At 40.2% G+C, this 23,979-nt stretch overlaps 1 protein-coding gene across 1 annotated transcript in view; it reads right to left on the reverse strand.

Annotated features, from left to right (window-relative positions):
* Nucleotides 1–23,979, reverse strand: part of WDR1 (WD repeat domain 1) — a 38,880-nt gene that overhangs the window by 5,099 nt on the left and 9,802 nt on the right. Inside the window, exons 5-12 of the mRNA XM_075194665.1 lie at nucleotides 16,141–16,321; nucleotides 12,666–12,743; nucleotides 11,351–11,431; nucleotides 10,447–10,680; nucleotides 9,102–9,191; nucleotides 7,175–7,329; nucleotides 5,896–5,983; nucleotides 3,136–3,246 (exon numbers count right to left, since the gene is read on the reverse strand). Of these exons, the coding sequence (XP_075050766.1) occupies nucleotides 3,136–3,246; nucleotides 5,896–5,983; nucleotides 7,175–7,329; nucleotides 9,102–9,191; nucleotides 10,447–10,680; nucleotides 11,351–11,431; nucleotides 12,666–12,743; nucleotides 16,141–16,321 (1,018 nt within the window). The remainder of the gene's footprint in view (nucleotides 1–3,135; nucleotides 3,247–5,895; nucleotides 5,984–7,174; nucleotides 7,330–9,101; nucleotides 9,192–10,446; nucleotides 10,681–11,350; nucleotides 11,432–12,665; nucleotides 12,744–16,140; nucleotides 16,322–23,979) is intronic.

The raw sequence follows: 23,979 nt of genomic DNA on the forward strand, positions 1-23,979 counted from the left end.
GAGCATCTCCAAAACAGCAGCTCTTGTGGGGTGTTCCTGGTGTGCAGTGGTTAGTACCTACCAAAAGCGGTTCAAGGAAGAGACAACTGCTGAACCGGTGACAGGGTCATGGGCGCCGAAGGCTCATTAATGTACGAGGGAAGCAAAGGCTAGCCTGTCTGGTCCAATCCCACCGAAGAGCTACTGTAGCATAACTTGCTGAAAAAAGTTAATGCTGGCTATGATAGAAAAGTGCATGGCTGATTGCTACAAATGGGGCTGTGTAGCCGCTGACTGGTAAGAGTGGCCATGCTGACCCCTGTCCACTGTCAAAAGTGCCTACATTGGGCATGCGAGTGCCAGAACAGGAGCATGGAGCATTTGTAGCAGTATGGCATGGTCAACATTGCTGAAGACAGATGAAGGATCGAGGTGTAGTAAGGAGAACTGTGCTTTACATTTAACAGAAATTAGAAAACTGGTGACTTTTGAAAGAGTGGAGTCTGTGGAATGCAGTAGATGAAACTAAGATTGTAAGGGGTCTAGAAAGAGTTTAGAAGCAATTTAGAAGTCAATGGATGAAGGGAAACGAATGCAAATGGATGGAGATGTAGGTGGTCTGGAATCAGGATGCATATGGCTTTCTTAAATGCAGAAGGTAATGTCAGTGGAGAGGGAAAGATTGAGTAGATATTTTAGTGGAAGGAAAGTGTGGGAAAGTGAATGTGAAGGAGCCTCCAGGGAACAGGGTCTAGAGGGCAGGTAAAGATAGAAACAACTTCAGTTAAAGGGCTAAATGAGCAGAGGACTGGTGGGGAGATAAAATGCAGGTTTGGGGAGAGATCTTATTGGATCCCATCAATTTTGCGTTAAATGTGCATCAAAAAATGGGCTGGGCTCAGTTGGGTATTAATTGTGGAGATGAGACATTGAGGACTAGTAGACAGGGAAGATGTTAAATAGTGAGGGTAGAGGAAGAGTTATTATAGCCAAACTTGAATTTTTCCTCTAGTGACGTTCATTTGTGTGGGAGAATCTTTGAAGGTGTCTTTTGTATTTGTCTGAGAGGCATGTTGGTGTCAGTAGCTGAGAGGGGGTACTGGCACTGAATTGCTGTTTGGAGGCTTCTAGGGTACCTCTTTGGTAAGTTGGCTCTCAAATTAAAAACACATATGTATGGCCCAAATATATGGGACTCTCATTGTTTAGAGTAGGACCATCCTATTAGCAAAAGCACCTTGGCGTGGCAGGATGGCTTAAACATACATTTGCAAATGTGTGCAACAAAGACTTTTGCATTTTTATCTACAGTAGAAATGGCAGATCTGTTGCTGGCTATAGCAGTGTGCTGGGGGAAAAAATGTTGTGTGTATGTTCCTTGCAGGATAACCCCACCCTTTCAAGCACCTGTTATGGCCTATAAATTGATTTGAGCAGCTTCCACTTTTGTATGTGTAAGGTGTCTGATATGTCAGATGGGGACGTGATTCATGTGGGTGTTCAATAGAGCGGAGAACCCCTTTGTTTAGGGCTGTTGCAAGTGTCATAAGTCATAAACTTCCAAGTTTGGACACAGGACAGTAGAGGCGACAAGGAGGAGAGTGGCTATGGAATCATGGAAATATTTGTACATTTAAACTATTTCTAATAACCTTGTAAATGACACCAATGTAGTGAAACTGCAAGATAGTATGCGGTGATCAAATAATGCAAACAAAGATGACCTGATCAATGGAGATGATAACAATACAATTCTGATGCACTATACAGACCTTTTACATTATACCTACCCTACATGACTTGACCATTGGTCATTCATAATAAAGTTACTCTCTAAACCAATGAGGGACAACATGAAGCAGCTAGAGAGCAGCAAGAGTGGCTCTTCCAGCCTTCCAAGGGGCCACACAGAGGAAGAAGTGAGAGCACAGTGCTCTCCCATCCTGTTCTGGGTATGCCGCATGACTCCCCAGCACTGTGCAGAGCAGGTCACGTAACGCAGACGTCTGCTGCCCACGGTCTGCTGACATCTGAAGCAGACGGCTGAGTGGTCGCAATAGAAGGCTCGGCCGGGACGCAGGTGGCCCGCAGGACGCATGTTGTGCAAAGCCGCTCTAAACAAAGCTAAGAAACCCCATCCAGTATGACCACTGGGCAAAATTACAAAATGTGGTCTCAGGTTTGGATGAGCAGGATTTAAAAGCCCAACATAAACTATTGAAATAAGTGACTCAAGATTTCATTATACTACACAGCCCAAAACCTTGTATAAATCCACCGGTAAATCTCCCAAAATATGTATTCAGTATTTTGACTTTAGACACATTCTTTGTGCAATATAAGATATTTAATTGGGGAGTGCACCCCCAGTGTTGAATATTGACTCCTAAAACAGGAAAACATTATTTCTTTAATAATGTGGAATTATAATCTATTTTATATGTTTTTTTTAAATGTGGCTATATTTTTTATAATTAATTTTGGCGATTTTATATTAGAATAAGAATAATAAAAATCACGTGTTTAATTATAAGCTAGTTGGTGGTCAATATATAAGATAGAAAAAAGTCCCTCTTTTTGTTTGTTTTGTTTTTCTTGGCATTGGTTTAGTACACACTTATCCTAAAAACGGGGCTACGTTTCTTTTCTTTTCTATTGTGAATTGTTATTAAATGTGATACTTAAGATATTTCTTTTAATGGTTAAAAGAAGTTTAGAGGTTTTTAATGGCAAGATCTGAGCGACTTTGATAAGGGCCAATGAATATAAAGTGAGTGTTAGATTTATTTATAAGCTACTGACCTATTTGAGCACCCAAATAATTCCCTCCAAGTCTTAAGGTACTTTGTCTGTTTTTTCATTTTAAAACTAGACTGTAAGCGCCAATGGGGCAGTGACTGATGTGAACGACAGATATTCTCTCTACAGCGCTGCGCTATTGGTGGCGCTACATAAATAAATGATTTAAAAAAAGTGGTTGTACACTCTCCCTTATTACAACTGTCCTCGCCTCCTTTACATGCCACAAAAGTTGGTAGTAGTAATAATTTGTATTTGCCACAGACAGAGAATCTCCAATATCACTATGACGTCTAGCGGTTTGCATGTACAATTGAAAAAGGTCAATATACGTATATAAGCGAAAATAACCCTTACCGCCCCTCCAACAGCAACTGTTCCAGAGCCTTTGTGAATTGCGACCGCTTCAGGCTCGTAATCAAGAGAGTCTAATACAAAAACCTTCTTCTTGTCTTTCAGCAGGACAATCTATGAAATGATAGAAAAACATTTAGTTTAGCATGGAGTCCTATTCAATTTTTGACTGTAGAAACCATATTCGTCAGACCCAGAGAACAACTTGATATTTCTGGTGGGTATTTTAATGGCACATTAATAGAACATTGACTATTTCTCTGTATTTTTCTATTGGAAATATTGAGAGGACTTTACGAATAATATTCCTGTGGCAGAGCTTTAACCTTTATACAAGTGGTTACTCGGCTTACCATGCCCAATAGCGCCATGGTTTTAGTAATTTGCCAATAATCTCTTTAATTTCTTCTCACAGTATCTTCAATATTGTTTATAGAAGATCACACAACACAATAACTTTGGGGTCTAGCAGTAGGATCGGATGTCAATGAAGATACAGTCAAGTCGGGGAAATTAGAAATGGACAGAAGACAAAAGGAGACAGACAACTCACATTTGCTTATAGTCTGTACCGAGAAATGACAGGACAGTGACTAGCACAATCATTACATTGTAGCCAGCACAGGTTGGCAAGAATCAAGGTTCAGTTTAGAAGGCCTTTTAATGACATTTAGCCACACAAATAAAGATGACAAAATGAGATGAGCAAGGACATAAATAACAATATTCTGAGCAAAGAACTGCTTAGACAACCAAATATCTGAAATTCACTAAGCAATAACATGCAATATAGGATTTTTGATCCCCATAAGGGAGAATGTTATCAGCTATTGTATACAAAGCTGTGTACATTAATCTTCAAACTCTAATACAGACAATGCAAAGACGTAACATGGTATTTAAATAAATCAATACTGCAGAGTGGTTGTTACATTGCGTACCATAAATATTGCCAGATAAGGGATCTCTTGACTTCATGTTTTATTGATTAATTGTATATATTAAGTAATCAAGTCACTCATTCATAGCCAGCCTGGGACTGGCCTGCCGGGCAGCCGGTTTAACCACCGGTAGGCCCCGCCGCGATTAAGCTCCGCCCCTCCGTTCTTAGGGCGGAGCTTACAGAACAGACCAACACTTGCTGCGACGGCGGCGGGGAGACTGTGTAACCACGCGCAGGTGCAGAGAGCCCAGACGCGGCTCTACCTGTAATAATCAACTTAGTGGCAGTGTTTCTGTGGAATAAGTACGCCGTAAACCAGATGCAGAACTGGACATATCTTGATATGCACTAAAATGTGTTATTTTTGCATGTGGGGAGAGGGAAACTTAGTAAAGGGTATGATGTACACAGTAGATCAGAGTAACAAACAATTTTCATGTACTATGAATGTAGACAGCAGATTGTGAAAGATGGCTGGATCTTGTCCAATTTTACGCAAATCAAAGTAGTCTCAACTGTGGGAGAGCTCAATGCCGTTCTTCATGTATGTCTATCTAATTGCAAAGTAAGTAATCTTTTGAATTAAAGCTGTCCTCACTCATTACTTTATTATAGGGATGCTCCAAATCCAGGATTCAGTTGATTTATAATGCAGATCCTTATTTCCCTGTAATTTTAGTGCACAGTTCTTGTTTTATATTCCTCCTGCTTCATTTATAGTTTTCCATTTATGGCTTTGATTTGGTGAAGCATGCAGCAAAATCTCTTGAAAAAGTATTCGGTATTGATGCTGGAATAGGTTTGTTCATACTTCGTCATGTACCTCTGGAAGCAGGTAGCTTCTCTCAATGCCAGTGGTATTTTATGCCATGTAAAGACAACATGACAATTAAGTCGATTTAAAAGAAAGATGGTCACTACCACTTATTTTCTTCTGTCATCATCTAGAGACAAGGTTTATAGAATGACAGTTTCAGGATTTTGCAGACACTCCAGGTGCTACAACAACTGGAGTGCCACAGGTTAGCCAAGCCCGGTCTAGTGGGACAATCCTGATTTTTTTGGTGACTGTTCTGCCCAATCTAAGGGGCAGGTCAAGACTGTGTACTCTTTATACACACTGCATTGTTTATATACTACTCTATGGTGCGAGCTGTCCTTCGTGGGCTGACCACTCCCCCTCCAGTGTCTGGTCTCGCCTCTATGATGGCTGGCCACACCCCCTCTGGTGGGCCCCTAGCGTTGCAGTTTCCCGGCGGGCCCTTTATGCCCCAGTCCGACACTGTTCATAGCTAATCGAGTTATTTCAACAACAGACAAAAATAAAAATTGTCAGGATTCTCAAATGGAAAAAATAAGCAAAATATTGATTTAGAAACAAAGTACACAGACTGATGGCTTAATGTATGGACGGATGTATTTTATAAATTACTCTTGGGTGCCAGCCTAGACCAAGAATAAAGGATACGAGCATTAACAAGTATCAGGAGAAAGTTTTCTAGCATGTGAAATCCAGGTTCTGTTTATCCCTAGTCACATGCATCAGTATGACAGAGGAGGGAATGACGTAATACTGAGTGCTTGTTCTGTGGGGAGCGAGTTAAACAACTATCCTAATGGCGAGTGTACATTTTACATGTTTATTTCTATTAATACAACATTCCCTTGTCTTCATTTAATGTCTATGGGCAAATGCGCAAAAAATAAAAATAGGACACTGCTACCAGCATTATAAAAGTGATGCAGTAATGTTTATGCTTTTAAAATCCATTTTTCCCCTATTTAGTTTTACAGTAATAGATTTAACCAATGCCATGTACCTGGCCAATGCAGACTGTTACCGTGTACCCTCCAGAGCCAACAGCAACGCTCTTTGGCTGGACATCCAACTTGACGGCATCCTGAGGACTAAAGAGAGAGAGAGAGAAATTGATCCGGCTACGGAATAATCAAATATACTTAAAACAAAATGTATTGATTTTTTTATGGTTTCATTTTTATAGGAACTAAATTGAAAAATTAAATTGCACGTGTTATTCCTTTTGCCAAATGTTAATGCATAATTCTGCTTACACAGTATTCTTTTTTTTTTTTTTTACTCAATTAAGAAATCCCAGAAAGGAAGCAGTGTACGGGGTACACACAAAGTTCATGGATTAGCATTCAGGGTTTTAACCTGGACTAGATGATCGTACTTCCCAATGAGAACTAGTCATCCTAGGCACCAGGTAGCAGTATGAAGATCAATTCATTAAAATACATTGAACGTATTATCTGAATTAAGGTTGTATTAAAATAGGTCCTCATAGACATTCTTCTGCAATGACCTTATGTAAAGCCATGATGAGTAGTTTATGATAGTTAGAATTAAATTAAGCCATAGAATATTACTTTTGTTTTTTACAGGAAGACAGATTATGAATGTAAAGCAAAAAGGCAGTTCTAGGTTTAACTCTCAAGCCAAACTGGTACTGGGAACCAGATCAATATATACATAGTATTTAATATGAATGTAAGGTTACCCAATGCGGATACAACATTAGGGGGGGGGGGGGGTGTTTCCGCAGATACGTCAGTTGGCAATTGCTTAAAAGTAGTTTGGGGAACAATTGTGTAAAACTATTTTTCTTGCCTCTATTCACTGCATAATACAAAACAAAACAAAAATATTTAAATATGCTAACAGAAGAGAGCCCTAGCTGTGAAAAAGAAAGTAATTGTCTTGGCTAGAATGAAATTGTTTCCCCATAAAACAAATGCATCACCAAAACCTTCCTGCCCAATGAGGTATTCATCATCAGTTATTTATAGAACGCCACTAATTCCGTAGCGCTGTACAGAGAACTTACTGAAATCAGTCCCTGCCCCATTGGAGCTTACAGTCGAGGGAAAGGGAAAGATACTGAAACGCAACAATGCTGCTGTGCAGCGTTAGGATAGAACTAAACAAAGTTTATTAAGGGATAACAAAACCCAATTCATTGTACAGTATGAAACAAACTTCCAGGACAGACCCTACTGTGCTTTTCTGTAAATAAATACAAATCTAAAAAAGACGTTAAAGAGCCCAATCAACAAAAGCCACTGATCCACACAAACCTGTAGGCCGCGGCGGCCACGTTGGTGTATCGCACGGTGTCATCCATGCTGCAGGTCACCAGCTGGTTGCAGCTGTCCATAGCCATGCTGGACACCTGGTTGGTGTGGCCTTTCCCAGCAAAGGCGTCATTCTCCCCCGTCTCGGCATCAAAATAATGTATTCAAGAAATTAAGGAAAATGTCATCGTAACTACAGTTGCCATGATATGGCAAGTAACTCAGATAGCACATTTCAAACCTAAAAGACGCGTTGCCTCATAAATAGAAGATATATTTACAGATATATAGGTAAAAATTTTCATACATTGACAAAACTTAAAGATACTTCACAATATCATTAATTTGCTATAGAGCAAACTACTGTTCTCTGATATCAGTAATTTAGATTATTTGCAGGATATCTGCCGTGTAACCCCAACTTTATCACGAAACATCGTCAATTTGTGAACGTTAATAGTAATTATATTATCCAGGCCAATTGGTATTTTAAGTTTACCGGTGCTTTAAGATGTGCACCCAGTCACTCCAGGAATAAGTTTCTTGTGTACTTGTAAGATTTCCATTTATGCAGTACCCAAATTAGAAAGTTTTAACAGACATTCATAGAGCGTGAGTCAGAACAAGTTTATATAACACAGCTAACACAGGACAACTCGCTTCCTGCAAAAATCCTGAGGACTAAGAGTGGGGGAAAAGATGAATAATGCAAGAACAGAGATGGATTTTTTTTTTTTTTTTTTTTTTTTACAGATTAACACATTATTTTTCTTAATAAAAAACAGCAGCAAAAATCTATACTACATGAATTACCAGGTATTACCTCCTTTGGCAAGGTTATATCAATGGTTACTAAACAAATGACGTCTAGATGACTAGAAGAACGTGTTACTAGCTATAATAAACTGTAGTGTCAGAGCCCGTGGCAGGTCATGTGATCAGAAGGACCAATGCTAGAGGCCCTTGGGACAGTGTAGTCACCAATTATTTATACGGACAACAATTCCACTTACAGCCTTAGGGATTAAGGCCAGTGTCTACATGCCCATGAGCAGGGACCATGCAATGTTGGTGAAAAGTGCATCAAGTATACATAAGTGTTTCTGATGTGTTCAACAAGACTCCAGTGAATTGAACGAAGACCTACCGTATTTAATGCTCATTTGATGAGCATGTCATATGTTTTTGATGTGCGGAGAAGGACTACATTCATTTAACCGGAGTCTGCAAGTGCTCACCATATAGTAATAAAATACAGGATGCCTTAAACATGATGCACAAAGCTGTAATACCTTAGAGACAATATCATGAAAGAAGAAAATAGGATATTACCGTGTAATGTATTTATGTAAAGACAACACGCCAAGTTACTGTTTCTCTTTGTGTTATAGAATCAATGTCTGTGCAGATCTACTGTACCATGTAATAAGTTTGCACAAGGACTCACTCAGTTAGCCAGTCTCAGGTTACACCTACAACAAAGTGACAAGTGACAAGTCACTCAGCTGAAAGATACAAAGATAGGAAGTGAAAATGTAGACTTTTGTTTTGACATCTATTGGGAAAAGACGACAAACTGTACCCTCCTTCAGTGTGTGTTGAAAGACATTTATATGTGTTTCGCCAAGTTCTGAATTTTGTTTTAACTATGCAAGTCTTAGCAGTGACGGTTTAATTAAGCAAATTAAAATTTTAGATTTTAGGCTTTCATCTACACACAGTGAAGGCACCAAGTCTGCCGGCTGGAAGAACATTTACAAGAAAGCAGCCTATCAGTTGGCTGGGAACAAGTGACCGTCCTGACATCCTGAAGAGTATTCGTTGCAGTCACATGACTGCTGCCCCTCTGCTCAGGAGAGGGGTGTACCTGAGGCAATAAAAAGGAACATGGACTTTGCAAAAAAAAAAAAAAAAAAAAAAAAAAAAGGATATTGATATGTCCATCATGGCTGCCAGTATAAATGGTGGATCGGCCGTCGTTATTTTGGATGGTCAGGCACTGGATTGACTTGCTGTGTCCCTGCATAAGAACAAAATCAATAATGTAAAAACAAAAAAACATAACACTGCACATGTTGGTTCTAAAATAACTAAAACATTTAATGAAAGGAAATAAAATACATAATAGAATACACATTTATGGGATCTCTTACCCAGAAAGTTAAAAAAAAAACAAAAACCCCAGATTATGTCCATCATGTCCACAGACAAGATAATCAAGTGCCTCAGACAATTAGTGTGAGGAGCGCTGCTAAACAATTTCTTGAGAAATGTCAGAGGCAGGGTGCGGACATTTTTACATGTAACTTAGAAGGTTTTAAGCACCATGACTCTACGTTAACACATAAAACCACAAGAATCCTGAATAACATGTAAATACTATAGTAGAAGCAACAGAGGGGTTCCTTAACTGTATAAAAACAAGACTGTAGGCTTTTATACAGCTCCCGGAATTGGAAGTGCCCAATTTCTATGTATTCATTTTAATTTACAGTAAGAAGCGACATTATTCCTTACAAAACACAAAAAGTTTCAGTTTAAAAGAAAGCAGGTTGTTTGGAGATTCTTATACTTGGGTGTTTTATATCTTCAATGATCGTTCGATTCCATCTCAGAACACTCAGAGTCATGTGACATCTGGATTCTGCACCGTAAGGCTATGCATTAAATATTCATGTTACGTGTGTTAAGAAATATACTGTATGTGTCAGGGCTCGGCAAAAATTCAGCCACCGCAGTGGCTAGAAAACACATCTGTCAACTGGAGGAGCAGGACTGGATCATCAATGATACCCATTCCCCATCAGAGGCATTTCCACAACCAGTTTCGGCTGCTGGCATTGCATGATATGGGTCTCACACTACTAGAGAGGAGGAACTGGTGAGAGTGACCAATCAGACAGGCTGGCAGCTAATGAATCAGCTGCACTGATTGGCTGTCAGACTGTCACTCACACCCTGTAAAAAGTCCAGCTATTCTTTTCATGTTTGGCTTAAAATCTAGTGCAGTTTGCAAAAGGAAAGCAAATGTAGTTTTATTTCTTTGCCTGGCAGCAAGATTTAAAATTAAATAAGTGAAATAATAATCATCTATGCTGTACAATTCCATCATTAATTTCTAATGCAACCTCTGACAAATGAATGCTGACAACTACAATCAGTAAGACTTACAATACCCAGGTAAAATAATAAATAAAAGTAGAGTGAATGTAACTGATAATTCCCATGAACGTGCAGTGTTAATACTAATAAACAGGTGGCATTTTAGACTGTACCTTGACCACACGTATAGGTCTGCTTGGATTATTCTTGTCCAAATAATTGATGTAACCGGACAAAGAAACGCTCAGCAAGTAATTCTTCTGCCACAAGCATCCCAACTGCTGATCCAGCGTATCTGTCCCGAACGTAAATGTGGTGACTGCTGAGTTAGCCGCCACATCCCAGATTTTTGCCGTTTTGTCCCCGGATGAAGAAAGAAGTTGGGTGCTGTCAGCACTCCAGCTAATCTGCAATGAAACAGAACAGATGCCTTACAGCTGGAAGCAGACACATGGAAGCCTTTAGCTACCATAGAAAGATCACCAGCATGAAACTGCATACGTATTTAGCTTCGGTTTGTGTGTCCCAGACACCCTGCAGTACTTAATGAACCCTGATATTTTCAGAGACTCTCACAATTCAATGGACAACTTCCTCCCTTCTGCTATTTTAGCATTTTCTACATGACCAACCTCACAGTTGTTATATGTGTAATGGAGCATACCAAATCAGACTGTGGAGGTGAAGTTACTGGTAATCTGACCCCCCCCCCCTCTATACATAGCGCAGTCCAAGTCCCAACAGAAGCGCTCTATCAGATAGCTTCAATGTCTTATGCTGATTACACTTACTTAGTGATCAACAGCCAATTAAAACTTAATAGACATAATAGTAAACTCTGCTTGACCAGAGGGCTGAATGGCTGGATCTGGTCTCATGTGGAGACTCACGGTGGTGTCCGGGTAGCAGGACAGCAGTGTGTTTTATCTGTTAATCCGAGAGTTACTTCAAAAACTGTACACAGTGCTGATCAAAACTGGACTATTCTCATTTTCCAATAAAGTAGTATTGAAATTACATTAAAGTATAAAACTAAAATGTCAACAATGAATCCCTTCCCCTAAAATAAACACTTACTGCGTAAATTCCTCCATCATGGGCCTTTTCTCCTCCAAGATTGGTGATTTTCTCACCAGTTTTTCCATCATATAATAAAATCTATTTACAAACAAAAAAAAAAAAAAAAAAAAAAAAAAAATCAGCATTAATGATGGACACCCCTAAGTGTCTGGAAGTTTTCATCTACTGTGAATTTTGCAATAAATAAGCAATTAAACCTGAATCGATTATCTAGAATTTTTAGAAAGTCAAAAAGGAAAATAAAATAAATAATTGTTGCCGTTTGGGGATAATGTTACAGACAATCACTGATCAGAGGAATCTTGCAGTCACTGTCGAGATCACTGTTAAAGTAATGAGGAGGGGATGCTAGATGTGATGTGTAAAAAGACAGGGATCATTTTTATACGTCATTTAAAAATGTTTTAGACAAAGTGCTCCAAATTTAAAAGACAAACTTATTATCTGGGAAACCCTGATTCCCATACATTTGATATAATATATCCCATACCGGTAAATCTATTAGAAATAGGAGGCAGATGTGGCCCACAAAAGGTCTTTCGAAGGCCATAGCCTAGATATTCCCCACTGTGTGATGGACCTCCAATGCTCTATAATGTCTGTCCAGCTTATGAATAAAACATTTATGTCATACCTAACCTCTGTCTGTGACTAATGATCATAGACAAACCGACAGGGGGGGGGGGGGGTTCTAGTGCCTGGAAACCCCCCTCCAAGCCTGGGGCACTGTATAATTGAGGTAGCTGGACCCTGCTCCCGCTTCACACAGCTCTGCTTGAAAAGGGAGAGCTGTGTGCACCTAACAGTAGTGCACGCAGCATTGCCCATGTATATTATGGGGAAAGGAAGAGTTGGAGAGCAGCCAACACTGTCTAATATTATAGCCACGCCCCCATGCATGCTGGTCACGCCCACTGGCTGCGTGGTGTGAAAACCCCCCTCTACAAATCCTGTGTTTGCCCCTGATGATCCAAGTTATATTTGACTCATAAAGCAATATTATACAGTATATGGGTGCACAGATGACGGTTATATCCAAATAACACAAACTTACGTCCTAACCATTATTTTAAGACACAGAAGAGATCATGTATACGTGATGTACACAACTCTACGCAGAACTGGGAATAACTGTAGTCAAAAATCATCAAAATACAACAGGACTTAGCTTTCTGCACCAAGGAGCTTACCATCTAATTTGACAGCAGTATCCCGTGGTATAAAGACTGGGACCTTTGTTTGTTTTCTAGATAATCGTGAAATACTGCTGAAGGAACTGCTGCAAGATTCCCACCCCTTCCCCATAACGTACCTGGCCATCTGCACCCGCTGTTGCAAATCTGTTGCCATCGGGTGAAAATCGCACACAATTTGCAAACCGGCTGTGCCCCTGCAATGGAAAATAAACATTAATTCTACAACATGTTTATAAGTTACACAGTAATAAGTGCTTTACAACAGCTAGAGCCGCGATGGGCAACCGGATACATTTCATGGACAGCACGGGTTGGCCCTCTAAGTCGCAAAAGGATCGCTCATTATCCTTAATCTAACAAGGTAAAACAATACATTTAAATCAAAAGGAAGAGACACCCATCTGTAATAAAATATCAGCACTAGCTATATGCTACAAGCTATAACAAATCGGACGAAGCAGGAAAGAGCTGGGGCCGCAGGTGAAGGTTCGGAGGGCCACTTGTACCCATCACTCAACTAGAACTATTTCCGACAAAACACCTAGGACTAGATTTACTAAACTGCGGGTTTGGAAAAGTGGAGATGTTGCCTATAGCAACCAATCAGGTTCTCGCTTTCATTTAATTAGTGCATTCTACAAAATGACAGCTAGAATCTGATTGGTTGCTATAGGCAACATCTCCACTTTTTCAAACCCGCAGTTTAGTAAATATACCCCCTTAATGTTTTGAAACTGCAGAATGAAACAAATATAATTCAGTATCTCCTAGACAAACTTTGTACTACTTGGGTGGACATCACTCAGAAGAATTGCATCTAAAATGAGGGCTGGGAAAACAAGCATTAAAGGGAATGAAACAACCTGAGAATTACAGCATCTGCCATTAACCTGATTTCTAGGACACAACCACACCGTGTGTCCCATATAATCGCTGTCAGAGTATAAGGCGAGACGGAGCTTCAAGTGGAAAACTAATAATTAATTGACACAGGACGCCTGCTCTGCTTTCAGTATTGTTTGCATCACTTTGTCACAGGGAGATTACAGGGAAAGTGAATCAAGTGTACACTAAGTACTGATACTAACGCTGGTCATTAAACAGTCAATAAACCCACTAACGATAAATAAAATCTTTTGTGTATTGGAAAAATATTAACAAAACAGTGCACACAGAAGACAAACACATAAGATATAACCCATCGCAACGATCACATATCATCATTAGTCTGACTAGCTGCAGAAAGCAGATACCCAACTAGTTGATACAGGTTACAGAACATAGAGGTGCTTTGCACTATATTAAAAAAACAAAAAAGACAAACAAACAAAAAACAAAACAAAAACAAGAGACACCTCTGGCACCCAATAATGGTCATATGCATGGAGTTAGCGATGGACAGCGCTCCTACAGAGCAGGGGATATTTATTTATTTTATCCAGGAAGACTTAAGATGCATTTTCCAAGTGCTTTTAATGTGTTTTACTGTTACCAGCACAGTCTATTGTATTTGCAGTGCACATTAGTAAGTAGGGTGTGTTGTGTTCTAGAATTTTTAACGCAACATTAAAAATTAGTGGGAAGGGCACAATTGACTATTGTTTGTCCAAATTTTTAACGTGCTTTTCATGTAGTTAATAACGTGGGAAGAGAGCAAGGACAGCGGATAGGTGTGAACGAGCCTGGAATCACTAGAGGCTGGAGTTGTGCACTTGAAGACAAGGGAACAAAAGGCCTCAATGTTGTAAGCTGGACTATAAAATATATTTAAATTAAGAGTGACAGGGCCAGACCTCATTAGACTTCTGCTCTGTCACTTCAATGTGTGCACCGCCAATTGACATACTGTGTGTCTTTAGCAGACAAAACATCAGCCATTGGTGGGGAGGGTTTTCAAACTTTGCAACAATGTAATTAAAATGTAAACAAAATCGACAGTTAACAGGTACAAAGTTCATCTAGAATCCCAATACCTTACACACACTACAGAAAATGCAACTGAACGGCAATAAATTGTATACTTTTATTGTTAAGAACACACTAGAAAATAAATTGCAGTTACATTTGCAAACACACTCTTGGGGCTCTACACTTTTTTGGGGTTTTACAAAGTTTGGCTTTATACCTATTTAAGCATTAACTGTGGTGTTCACAAGCATAATACTCAATATAATATAATGGAGATCTATGGGAGTGTCTATCCACCCCTTCAGTGCCAAGGACAAATGGGACATTACACTGCAAGGAGTCTCGGAGAACAGCTTCTCTCTGTTAAAAGTGAGGACAAAGTACGAGCTTTTACATTACACTTAGCAGGTGCTTGGTGAAAGTGACAGCTATAATACAACGATTATTCTTTCTAATGAGACAGACTTGGCAATTAGCAATCGTTTCTACCAAGTAGGTTCACTACAGCAGGAAGCCAACACTTTTAGAATAAACCAGCCCCAGTAATATGAAGCGCTGTAGTCTAAAGTCAGCTCAACTACACAACTGCAATTAGCGTTGCTCTTAGATACAAAATAATAGCAATAAAACAGTATAAAATACAATGGGAAAAAAACCACACATAGTGAAAGCATTAAGGAGCTTTAGGCAAATGAACGAGATACTATCGCAGAGATAAACTGGAGGCATAAAGGAAGTGACCATAAGACCATACCAGCTGTGCCCTCTCTTTTCAAGCTACTATTTGCTTAGATATATAAAAGACAAATAGACAATGCAAGTTAAGCCCATTGGCGTCAATTCCACACGTTTCTAATGCCAATACCGCACACGCAAATGGGTCTGAAACTAGAATCTACTGTTACCATTTTCACCATACCCACTGGCATTTTTATAGTGTTCGATTTTTCAGATCGCATCTTGTTCTATTTCATGCGGGAAGACCTCAAACTGGTAGTAAAGCTATATGACATGAGTGTTTTACTATTCTCCATAATTAAAGCAAAAATAAAGTGTTTGTTAGAGACTGAAATGTTGACTGTTTACGACTGAAAAACACGAAAACCAGAGGTTTGCAAGACTGGAGTGTGCACCTCATTATCCCAGGGACTGTCCGCTTGCACATGCAGGGGCAGCCCAGCATATCACTTGGATTACATGCCTGCTCTCCCCCCCCCCCAAAAAAAAATACATTTTAAGAATTAAACATCAAATGCAGTAGCCATGGCAACAGAGATCTGCCGAGAGTCCCTACAGACCCATACATTGTTTTTGGAATGCACCAGTTGCCAGCAGCACTGAGATTATGCATTCACTCAGGGCTGGAAAATAACTACACCTCTTCAAAACCATTAAAAATGAAAAAAAAAAAATCAGAATTAAATGAGCTCAACATTAAAAATGTGCAAGCTTCAAGCCAACAGACTTCCCAACCATTTGCTAGAATTTGCTTAACTCTGGATTTCCACATCTCATGTGGTTTAAATAAATAAAACTAAGGCATTTTTTCCTGTGCTCAGTATATTATATTTGAGTTAGCAAAATCAGCACAAGAAAGAATCCAGGTTTAAAGGAGGGCAGGGTAGAGGGGAATGAGAAGAGTGGGAAGTTCTGTGGATTCTGAGAAGTGAACACAGCACTCACACTAATTGTAAACTTGAATTTGAAAGGTGGTCCCTCGAAGAAAGTAGAGCAGTTGTCATCGCTGCACGTGGCCAGACGATAGGGCCGTGTCTGCTTGATGTCCACGCTGTTGATCAATTTACTGTGCCCTGTAATTTCACCAACAGATGAGCCGGTGTCCCAAAGAAAAACTGCGCCATACCTAAATGAGAAAGTTAAATGTATAGTAAATAGTATATGGTAAAACGTGCCTTATGGGCACTGTAAACCTCAAGTCAATATAAAACATTGTTACGAAACAAAGTCACCTTTTTCACTCATCTAAAATAAATTAAAAAACAGAATCTGTAGTTTTAGGTCATTCTAAAGAAAATAAAATATGTATCACCCTCTACTTTAAATAATATGCCATCAGCACGGGAGGGCCAGTGCAGATAAAAAGTTAAAAGTTGGATTATGAATTGGGTTACATATAAACGGTGCGTTTGACAACACAATCTAACCGCCTCAGCCGCTCATCACAAAATGCGCCAATCCACCTGCTCAGCCCAACTTCTGTCACATTTAGCGATAGACGTCTGTGGCCAAAACGGAATATTTCCGCTATTAAGCAAAACAGATGAGGCACATTAAAGCTGGTACAAACCTATGCAATTATCGTGCAGATCACACGATTCACGGCCGTTTGGTCAGATATTGCAAGAGTGTGTACGCTCCCACGATCTTGCTTTACCGTACCAAAACACATAGCATCTGTTGGTTTGGTTTTAGAAACTTCCTAAAAAATCATGATCAAAGATGGAACGTTGTCGGGCAAATGTGGAAGTGTGTACGCACTCACGACCATATGTCCAATACTTCTGTCAATAGTCCCTGCTTACATATTACAGTAGCGTAGGCAGATATCTGTAGAGTGTACAGTCAGGATCTTTTCAGCAGATGGTTATGAGAGAGGAAGAGCACAGATCTAAATGTAAATTGTGTAGGTGTGCACATGAATCGGCATGCTCATCGGGACTATCAATCATTGTTGATTGTAAGCTTGCGAGCAGGGCCTTCTCACCTCTTTGTTTTACCCAGTTTGTTTATTAGTTTGCTGTGTTTGTCCCCAATTGTAAAGCGCTACGGAATATATTGGCGCTATTTAAATAAATGAGGATTGTTGAAATTGTTAGAGACATTTCATAAGTGTGTACTTTAGTCTGTTTGGGCCATAACCACATCTATGGTTATTGAGCTCAAATTTACAGCCATCCAAAATGAGATCTGATGGGGATGTTGGACCTAAACATGTTGCGATTTGCAGTCCATTAGGTCTAATTGCCGATCAATATTATAGCATGTATGGACACCTTAAGACTGCAATCCCATATAGGGATTACAAGTGTATGTCTCAGTCTGTGACTTCCTGTTGGCCTCAACTTCCAAACATGACAATGCGTCTGTCACATGGAACCTTGCCCTCACTAACCAATCACACGAGTGGACAGGTCACCGCCTCCTACAAGATCACTTCTCTCTATAAAACTCTGCTTATGTGATCACTCTTCTGATGGGACAGACTACAGATCTGCTTCACCACATCGGACGGACTACAGATCTGCTTCACCACTGGGAATGAGCAAGTGATGAAGATAGAAAGGTGATCTGACCCTAGTCAAACACACTAATAAAAGTATTTCTAAAACAATGTATATAGTCAGTCACTAGTGGCACTGTATATGTGTCTGTGGAATAAAATTACTCCTCTGAATATTCTTAAAGGGAATTTGCATTGAAAAGTGAAGTATGGCATTGTATTGGTTATATAAAGGCAGTATACAAGCATCGACCTCATGTATAGTGTAGCATATGGCTGTATATATAATTTTCTATGATTACTCATATCTAGTAGTTATTATAAGGCTAAGGCTGCACAAACAATATATTGTACATGTACACAGTGAATTAGATTCAATAAAGAAGTGAGTTTTATAACAATATACCACCAACGTTCGCAGGAGTCTATAATTACATTTCTAGGATTTTCATTTACATTCCAGCATCTTCATGGTAACCAAACTCTTCACAGCTATACTCCTGTGTTTCTACGCCTCCTTGTGCAAATGAGTATTGTACAGAAAGCAAAGAAACAACTTATATAACAGTCAAAGACACACGTAGAGGGCCCTAGACACGTGTGCAGCATAAACGGCTCTCAAATAGATCATAATAAGGCTCAGTTAACATTGCAATCAGCTTGTATCGGTTTAGTGCAAGATAGTGAAATGAAAGCAAGGGTCTGATCTGATGTCATGGGTAAGTGAAATTAAGCCCACTCTTGGTATAAAAACCCCTAGGGGTAAATGTATCATACCCCGGTTTTTTCAACTCGCCGGGAATCGGCGAATTGACAGCTAAAATTTAAAGCAGCGCTGGCTTGTAAAGGCAGCACCGCTTTAAATTTTAGCTGTCAACTAGCCGATTCCCGGCGAGTTGAAAAAACCGGGGTATGATACATTTACTAGGGATGTGCACCGGCGACTTTTGAGGTCTCGTGTTTTGTGTTTTGGATCCGGATTTTCGTTATTTTTGGGGTTCGGATTTGTCTCGCAAAACACTTGACGAAAGGTCTCGGTTCGGATTTAAGGTTTTGGATTCGGATTTTTTTTGAAAAAAACATAAAGTTTAAAAATCAAGTTTTTGGGCTTATTTTCACTCCTAGGCTATTATTAACCTCAATAACATTCAATAACAAGCATTTCCACTAATTTACAGTGTATTCTGAACACCTCACAATATAGTTATTAGTCCAAAACGTTGCAACAAGGTATCTTTCTGGACTGCGTAGAGGAGTGGGTCACCACAATATATATTAAAAACCCTGAACTTTTATGAATCGCACCAATAAATGTACCTGGACTGCGTAGAGGAGTGGGTCACCACAATATATATTAAAAACCCTGAACTTTTATGATTCGCACCAATAAATGTACCTGGACTGCGTAGAGGAGTGGGTCACCACAATATATATTAAAAACCCTGAACTTTTATGAATCGCACCAATAAATGTACCTGGACTGCGTAGAGGAGTGGGTCACCACAATATATATTAAAAACCCTGAACTTTTATGAATCGCACCAATAAATGTACCTGGACTGCGTAGAGGAGTGGGTCACCACAATATATATAATAAGAAAACCATCAACTTGTTTGATTCGCACCAATAAATGTACCTGGACTGCGTAGAGGAGTGGGTCACCAAAATATATTAAAAACCCTGAACTTTTATGAATCGCACCAATAAATGTACCTGGACTGCGTAGAGGAGTGGGTCACCACAATATATTAAAAACCCTGAACTTTTATGAATCGCACCAATAAATGTACCTGGACTGCGTAGAGGAGTGGGTCACCACAATATATATTAAAAACCCTGAACTTTTATGAATCGCACCAATAAATGTACCTGGACTGCGTAGAGGAGTGGGTCACCACAATATATTAAAAACCCTGAACTTTTATGATTCGCACCAATAAATGTACCTGGACTGCGTAGAGGAGTGGGTCACCACAATATATTAAAAACCCTGAACTTTTATGATTCGCACCAATAAATGTACCTGGACTGCCTAGAGGAGTGGGCACTGGGCACCACAATAAAATATATAAAAAACCTTCAACAGGTCTGCATTACACTACACATACGGCTGCTCCTCCATCCTCTCCATCATATACATGTTGGAGTTTTAGCGTGTGACAACCTCTTGTTTTTGATAATGTCAGTGCATTTTGAATATTTTTCAATTTGCCCCACACCACTGAATGTACTTTATCTATGATACGCATCTATCTATCTTGACTGCGTAGTGTGGTGGCCCCGGTACACAATTTGGTACCGAGGCCACAATATAATTAAAAAACCCTCCACGTGTCAGAATTCCACCAAAAAAGGGTATGGACTGCGTAGTGTGGTGGCCCCGGTACACAATTTGGTACCGAGGCCACAATATAATTAAATAATTGGGCATCAACTGTCACCGTTGTTTAATATCTGATACACCTAAATATGGACTGCACAGTGGAGTGGCCCCGGTAGTAAATTTGGTGCCGGGGCCACAATACCTCCATCAACCCTCTAAATCCCACTCCACTGATGGCGGACACCGGGCGCACGTCTAACACCAACATTGCAGTTACAGCCGCAGTTATACGCTTTGCAATAGGGTGACTACTATCGTATTTTGTGGTCATGGCAAACGACTGTTGGACGGTCAATTGTTTTGTGAAAGACTTAGCGGTCTTACGACTTCCCCTCTGGGAAGATGACCGACTAACAGCAGCAACAGCAGCAGTGGCAGTAGTAGGCGTACCGCTGCAGGATTCCTCGGATGAATCCCGTATTGAGGAGGACTCAGTCTGGCTGCTGACTTGGGCTGCAGGACTGAATCTGATGGAGATTGTGGAGGAAGTTGACGAGGAGGGTGTTGCTGGTGTGTATCCAACTGGACCACGGGATTTAGGTGTCCCTGTACCGATGAGGGTCCTAGCCCCAGTTCCTGAACTAACCACTGAACTATGAAGGTTATTCAGGTGACGTATAAGGGAGGATGTTCCTAGGTGGGCAAGATCCTTACCCCTGCTTATTTGAGCTTTACATAAGCTACATATGGCCATACATTGGTTGTCTGGATTTGGATAAAAATAACTCCAGACCGAAGAGGTGCATTTTTTGGTCTTCTGACCAGGCATGACGATGGGCTTTTTCATCCCATGGACATCAGCTGTTTCCCCCCCTGGTGCCTCATTTACAATAACCACATCACCATCCTCATCATCAAGTTCCTCCACAGCGCCAGCTACATCATCAATAGCCTCCTCCCGAGCCACCTCTTCCCATACAGTGATGGGAAGGTCAGGCTTGACAACCACCAACATCCTTGGACTCGCCTTGTGGATTTGTGATAATTTCTCTTTAGAAGGGAGAGTTGTTTGCTGTTTTGTTGCTGACAGCATAACTCTCTTCAATTTTTTGTAGGGGGGGGGAGGAGGAGGAGGGCTAAGATCCGTGGGTGAAGCTGAACCACTAGTCATGAACACGGGCCAGGGCCTAAGCCGTTCCTTGCCACTCCGTGTCGTAAATGGCATATTGGCAACTTTACGTTTCTCCTCAGATGATTTTAAGTTTCTCTTTTTGCTACTTTTTCTTAACTTGGGCTTTTTGGATTTTACATGCCCGGTACTACGAGATTGGGCATCGGGCTTGGAAGACGACGTTGATGGCATTTCATCGTCTATGTCATGACTAGTGGCAGCAGCTTCAGCATTAGGAGGAAGTGGGTCTTGATCTTTCCCTACTTTATCCTCCAAATTTTTGGTCTCCATTATATGTAGCACAAGATACTGCAGAATGTGTGAACTTGGTAATATTGCAGTACCAATGGACTTATACTGCTGGATTGGTTTTGCAAATTTGGTTATAATTATTATATATTTTTTTTGTTTTTTAAATTTTTTATTTTTTTTTACTTTTTTTTTATTTTTTAAAAACTTGGGAATAATGGGGAAATAACTATGCCCTTAGAAGCACAGAGCACAGGACACAGCACCACTGGACTGAACAGGACACGGCACAGGACCCAGCAGCACTACGGAACTCAGCAGGACAGAGCACAGGACACCGCACCACTGGACTGATACTGCAGAATGTGTAAACTTTGTAATATTGCAGTACCAATGGGCTTATACTGCAGGATTGGTTGTGCAAATTTTGTGGTAATTAAAAAAAAATTAAAGTAGTTTTTGGTATTTTTTTAAAAAACTTTTTTTTATTTTTTTAAACACAGGGGAATATTGGGGAAATAACTATGCCCTTAGAAGCACAGAGCACAGGACACAGCACCACTGGACTGAACAGGACACAGCACAGGACCCAGCAGCACCACTGACCTCAGAAGGACAGAGCACAGCACACAGCACCACTGGACTGATACTGCAGAACACAGCACAGCACAGCACAGCACAGCACAGAACTAAACAGCACAGCACGAGATCTACCAGGACAGAGGACCACCTAACACACCCTCCCTCTACCCTGATCAATGCCCGAGTGAAGATGGCGGCGACTAGCGGGGAATTTATAGGATCCGAGTATCGCGAGATCCGACAACGGGATTATGAGTCAGAGCCTCAGTTTCAGATTTGAATTTGGCGCCAATACCCGGATCTGTCTCGGATCCGACTCGGATCCGCAACGTTCGGGTGGGCTCGGATTTCATAAATCCGAGTGCGCTCATCCCTAACATTTACCCCCTAATGTCTGAAATATGTCAATCTGTAGATACAGTGCTGTGTAACTAGTGTAGATTTCTTGGGGCCAGCCATTAGTGGAGTGTGGAGATGTAGAGGATCAGTCAACATAAAGCTACCCCATACATACAGAGATCTGGATGGGCAATTTGATCAATTTTAGACTACAGACCTATACCCAAAATGAATTTCCGATCCTTATCAAACGCGTGCAGCTATACGTTATGCCCAATTCTGCTGCATTGACAAATGTTCAGGCCTCATTGAACAGATGTCAATTGTCCAGACAACTCAATTAACAGTTTTTGTTGGCAGGTTGTGTGTTTTCATATGTTTCCAGGCTTTAATGCCTGGAAAAGTAAACATAACATAGGACAGCAGGTGAGAGATTAGATCCTGACCGGAATGGTTCAATTAGGGGGAGGAATATCTTTCTCAAAACAGGTTCCCCATTTTATGGATTAAGGATATATGTACTTTCAGAGATATATATAGAAAGTCTTTCTTAAAGACAGCAGTAATCATGTAGATACTGTGGCTATCTGGTTCCTTATTTATGTAAACGGAGGCTGAAATGGCATGAGCCGTCTATGAGCAACTTCCCTTTAATAAAAGCACTATAGTTGTGTTATTTGTTTTGCCAGTGACCAGTAAGACATATCCCAGGACTGCAGCCCATACACAGTTACCAATAACACACGCATGGAATGCGGAGCTTACAGGTAAAGACACAGTAAGCCACCTTTGTGTGTACCATGACTTTTGTTGTATTCGTTTTGTACAACAGACAAGTGGAGCCAATGACATATGTCAACACCAGCCCAGATTGGCCAAAATCGACAGAAATAATATCTATGTGGGTCCAGAATAATGAAAAACACAATTACAAATGAGGATTAGACTTTAAAAATTTTACTTGAAATTTCAATGTAATTCTAGATGAGGTTGCTAATAAATTACAGATGCTGAAAACCTTATTCACTATTATCATAATTTCTAGATGTGTTGATTAAAACTTTATAATCCACTCTTACAAGGAATCTGCTCTTAGTACTCTCACTAGGTAGTGATTCGTTTAAGGTCATCTATGAAACACAATTATAACCTATACATATCATAATACACAATGGTGATACTCTACAATACATGAAAAGCAAACAGTACTTAACATGAATGCGGCCATTCACAAACTATTATTCTCACAAGAATACTCAGATCACTATGGAAAAGGACATACTTAATGTGTTCGTTACTATTACAAATAAAAACCCATTTAGCAGAATTGTGCAGAGTTGTCTCTGAGATAAAGCCCTGGAGGATCAGATTCATAAAGTTCAGTCTCTCAAACCTCAGCCAGAGCTCGGAACTCTGTAGATGCAAAACCTGTGACCTGAAATTCTCCCATTCCATAAAGCACACCCCATTCTTACTTATGGTGGTCAAACTCAGTAAAACAAGGATAGGAATATCTCCCCAATAAGCCTGTTAATCCGGATACAGACACACTAATGCCACCGCAAGTTTTGTGTACTATCGATTTGCCTGCACCCATGGACTCCAGGCCTGTATTA

The sequence above is a fragment of the Mixophyes fleayi genome, chromosome 1 (genome assembly GCF_038048845.1).
Source record: "Mixophyes fleayi isolate aMixFle1 chromosome 1, aMixFle1.hap1, whole genome shotgun sequence".
Taxonomy (NCBI): Eukaryota; Metazoa; Chordata; class Amphibia; order Anura; family Limnodynastidae; genus Mixophyes; species Mixophyes fleayi.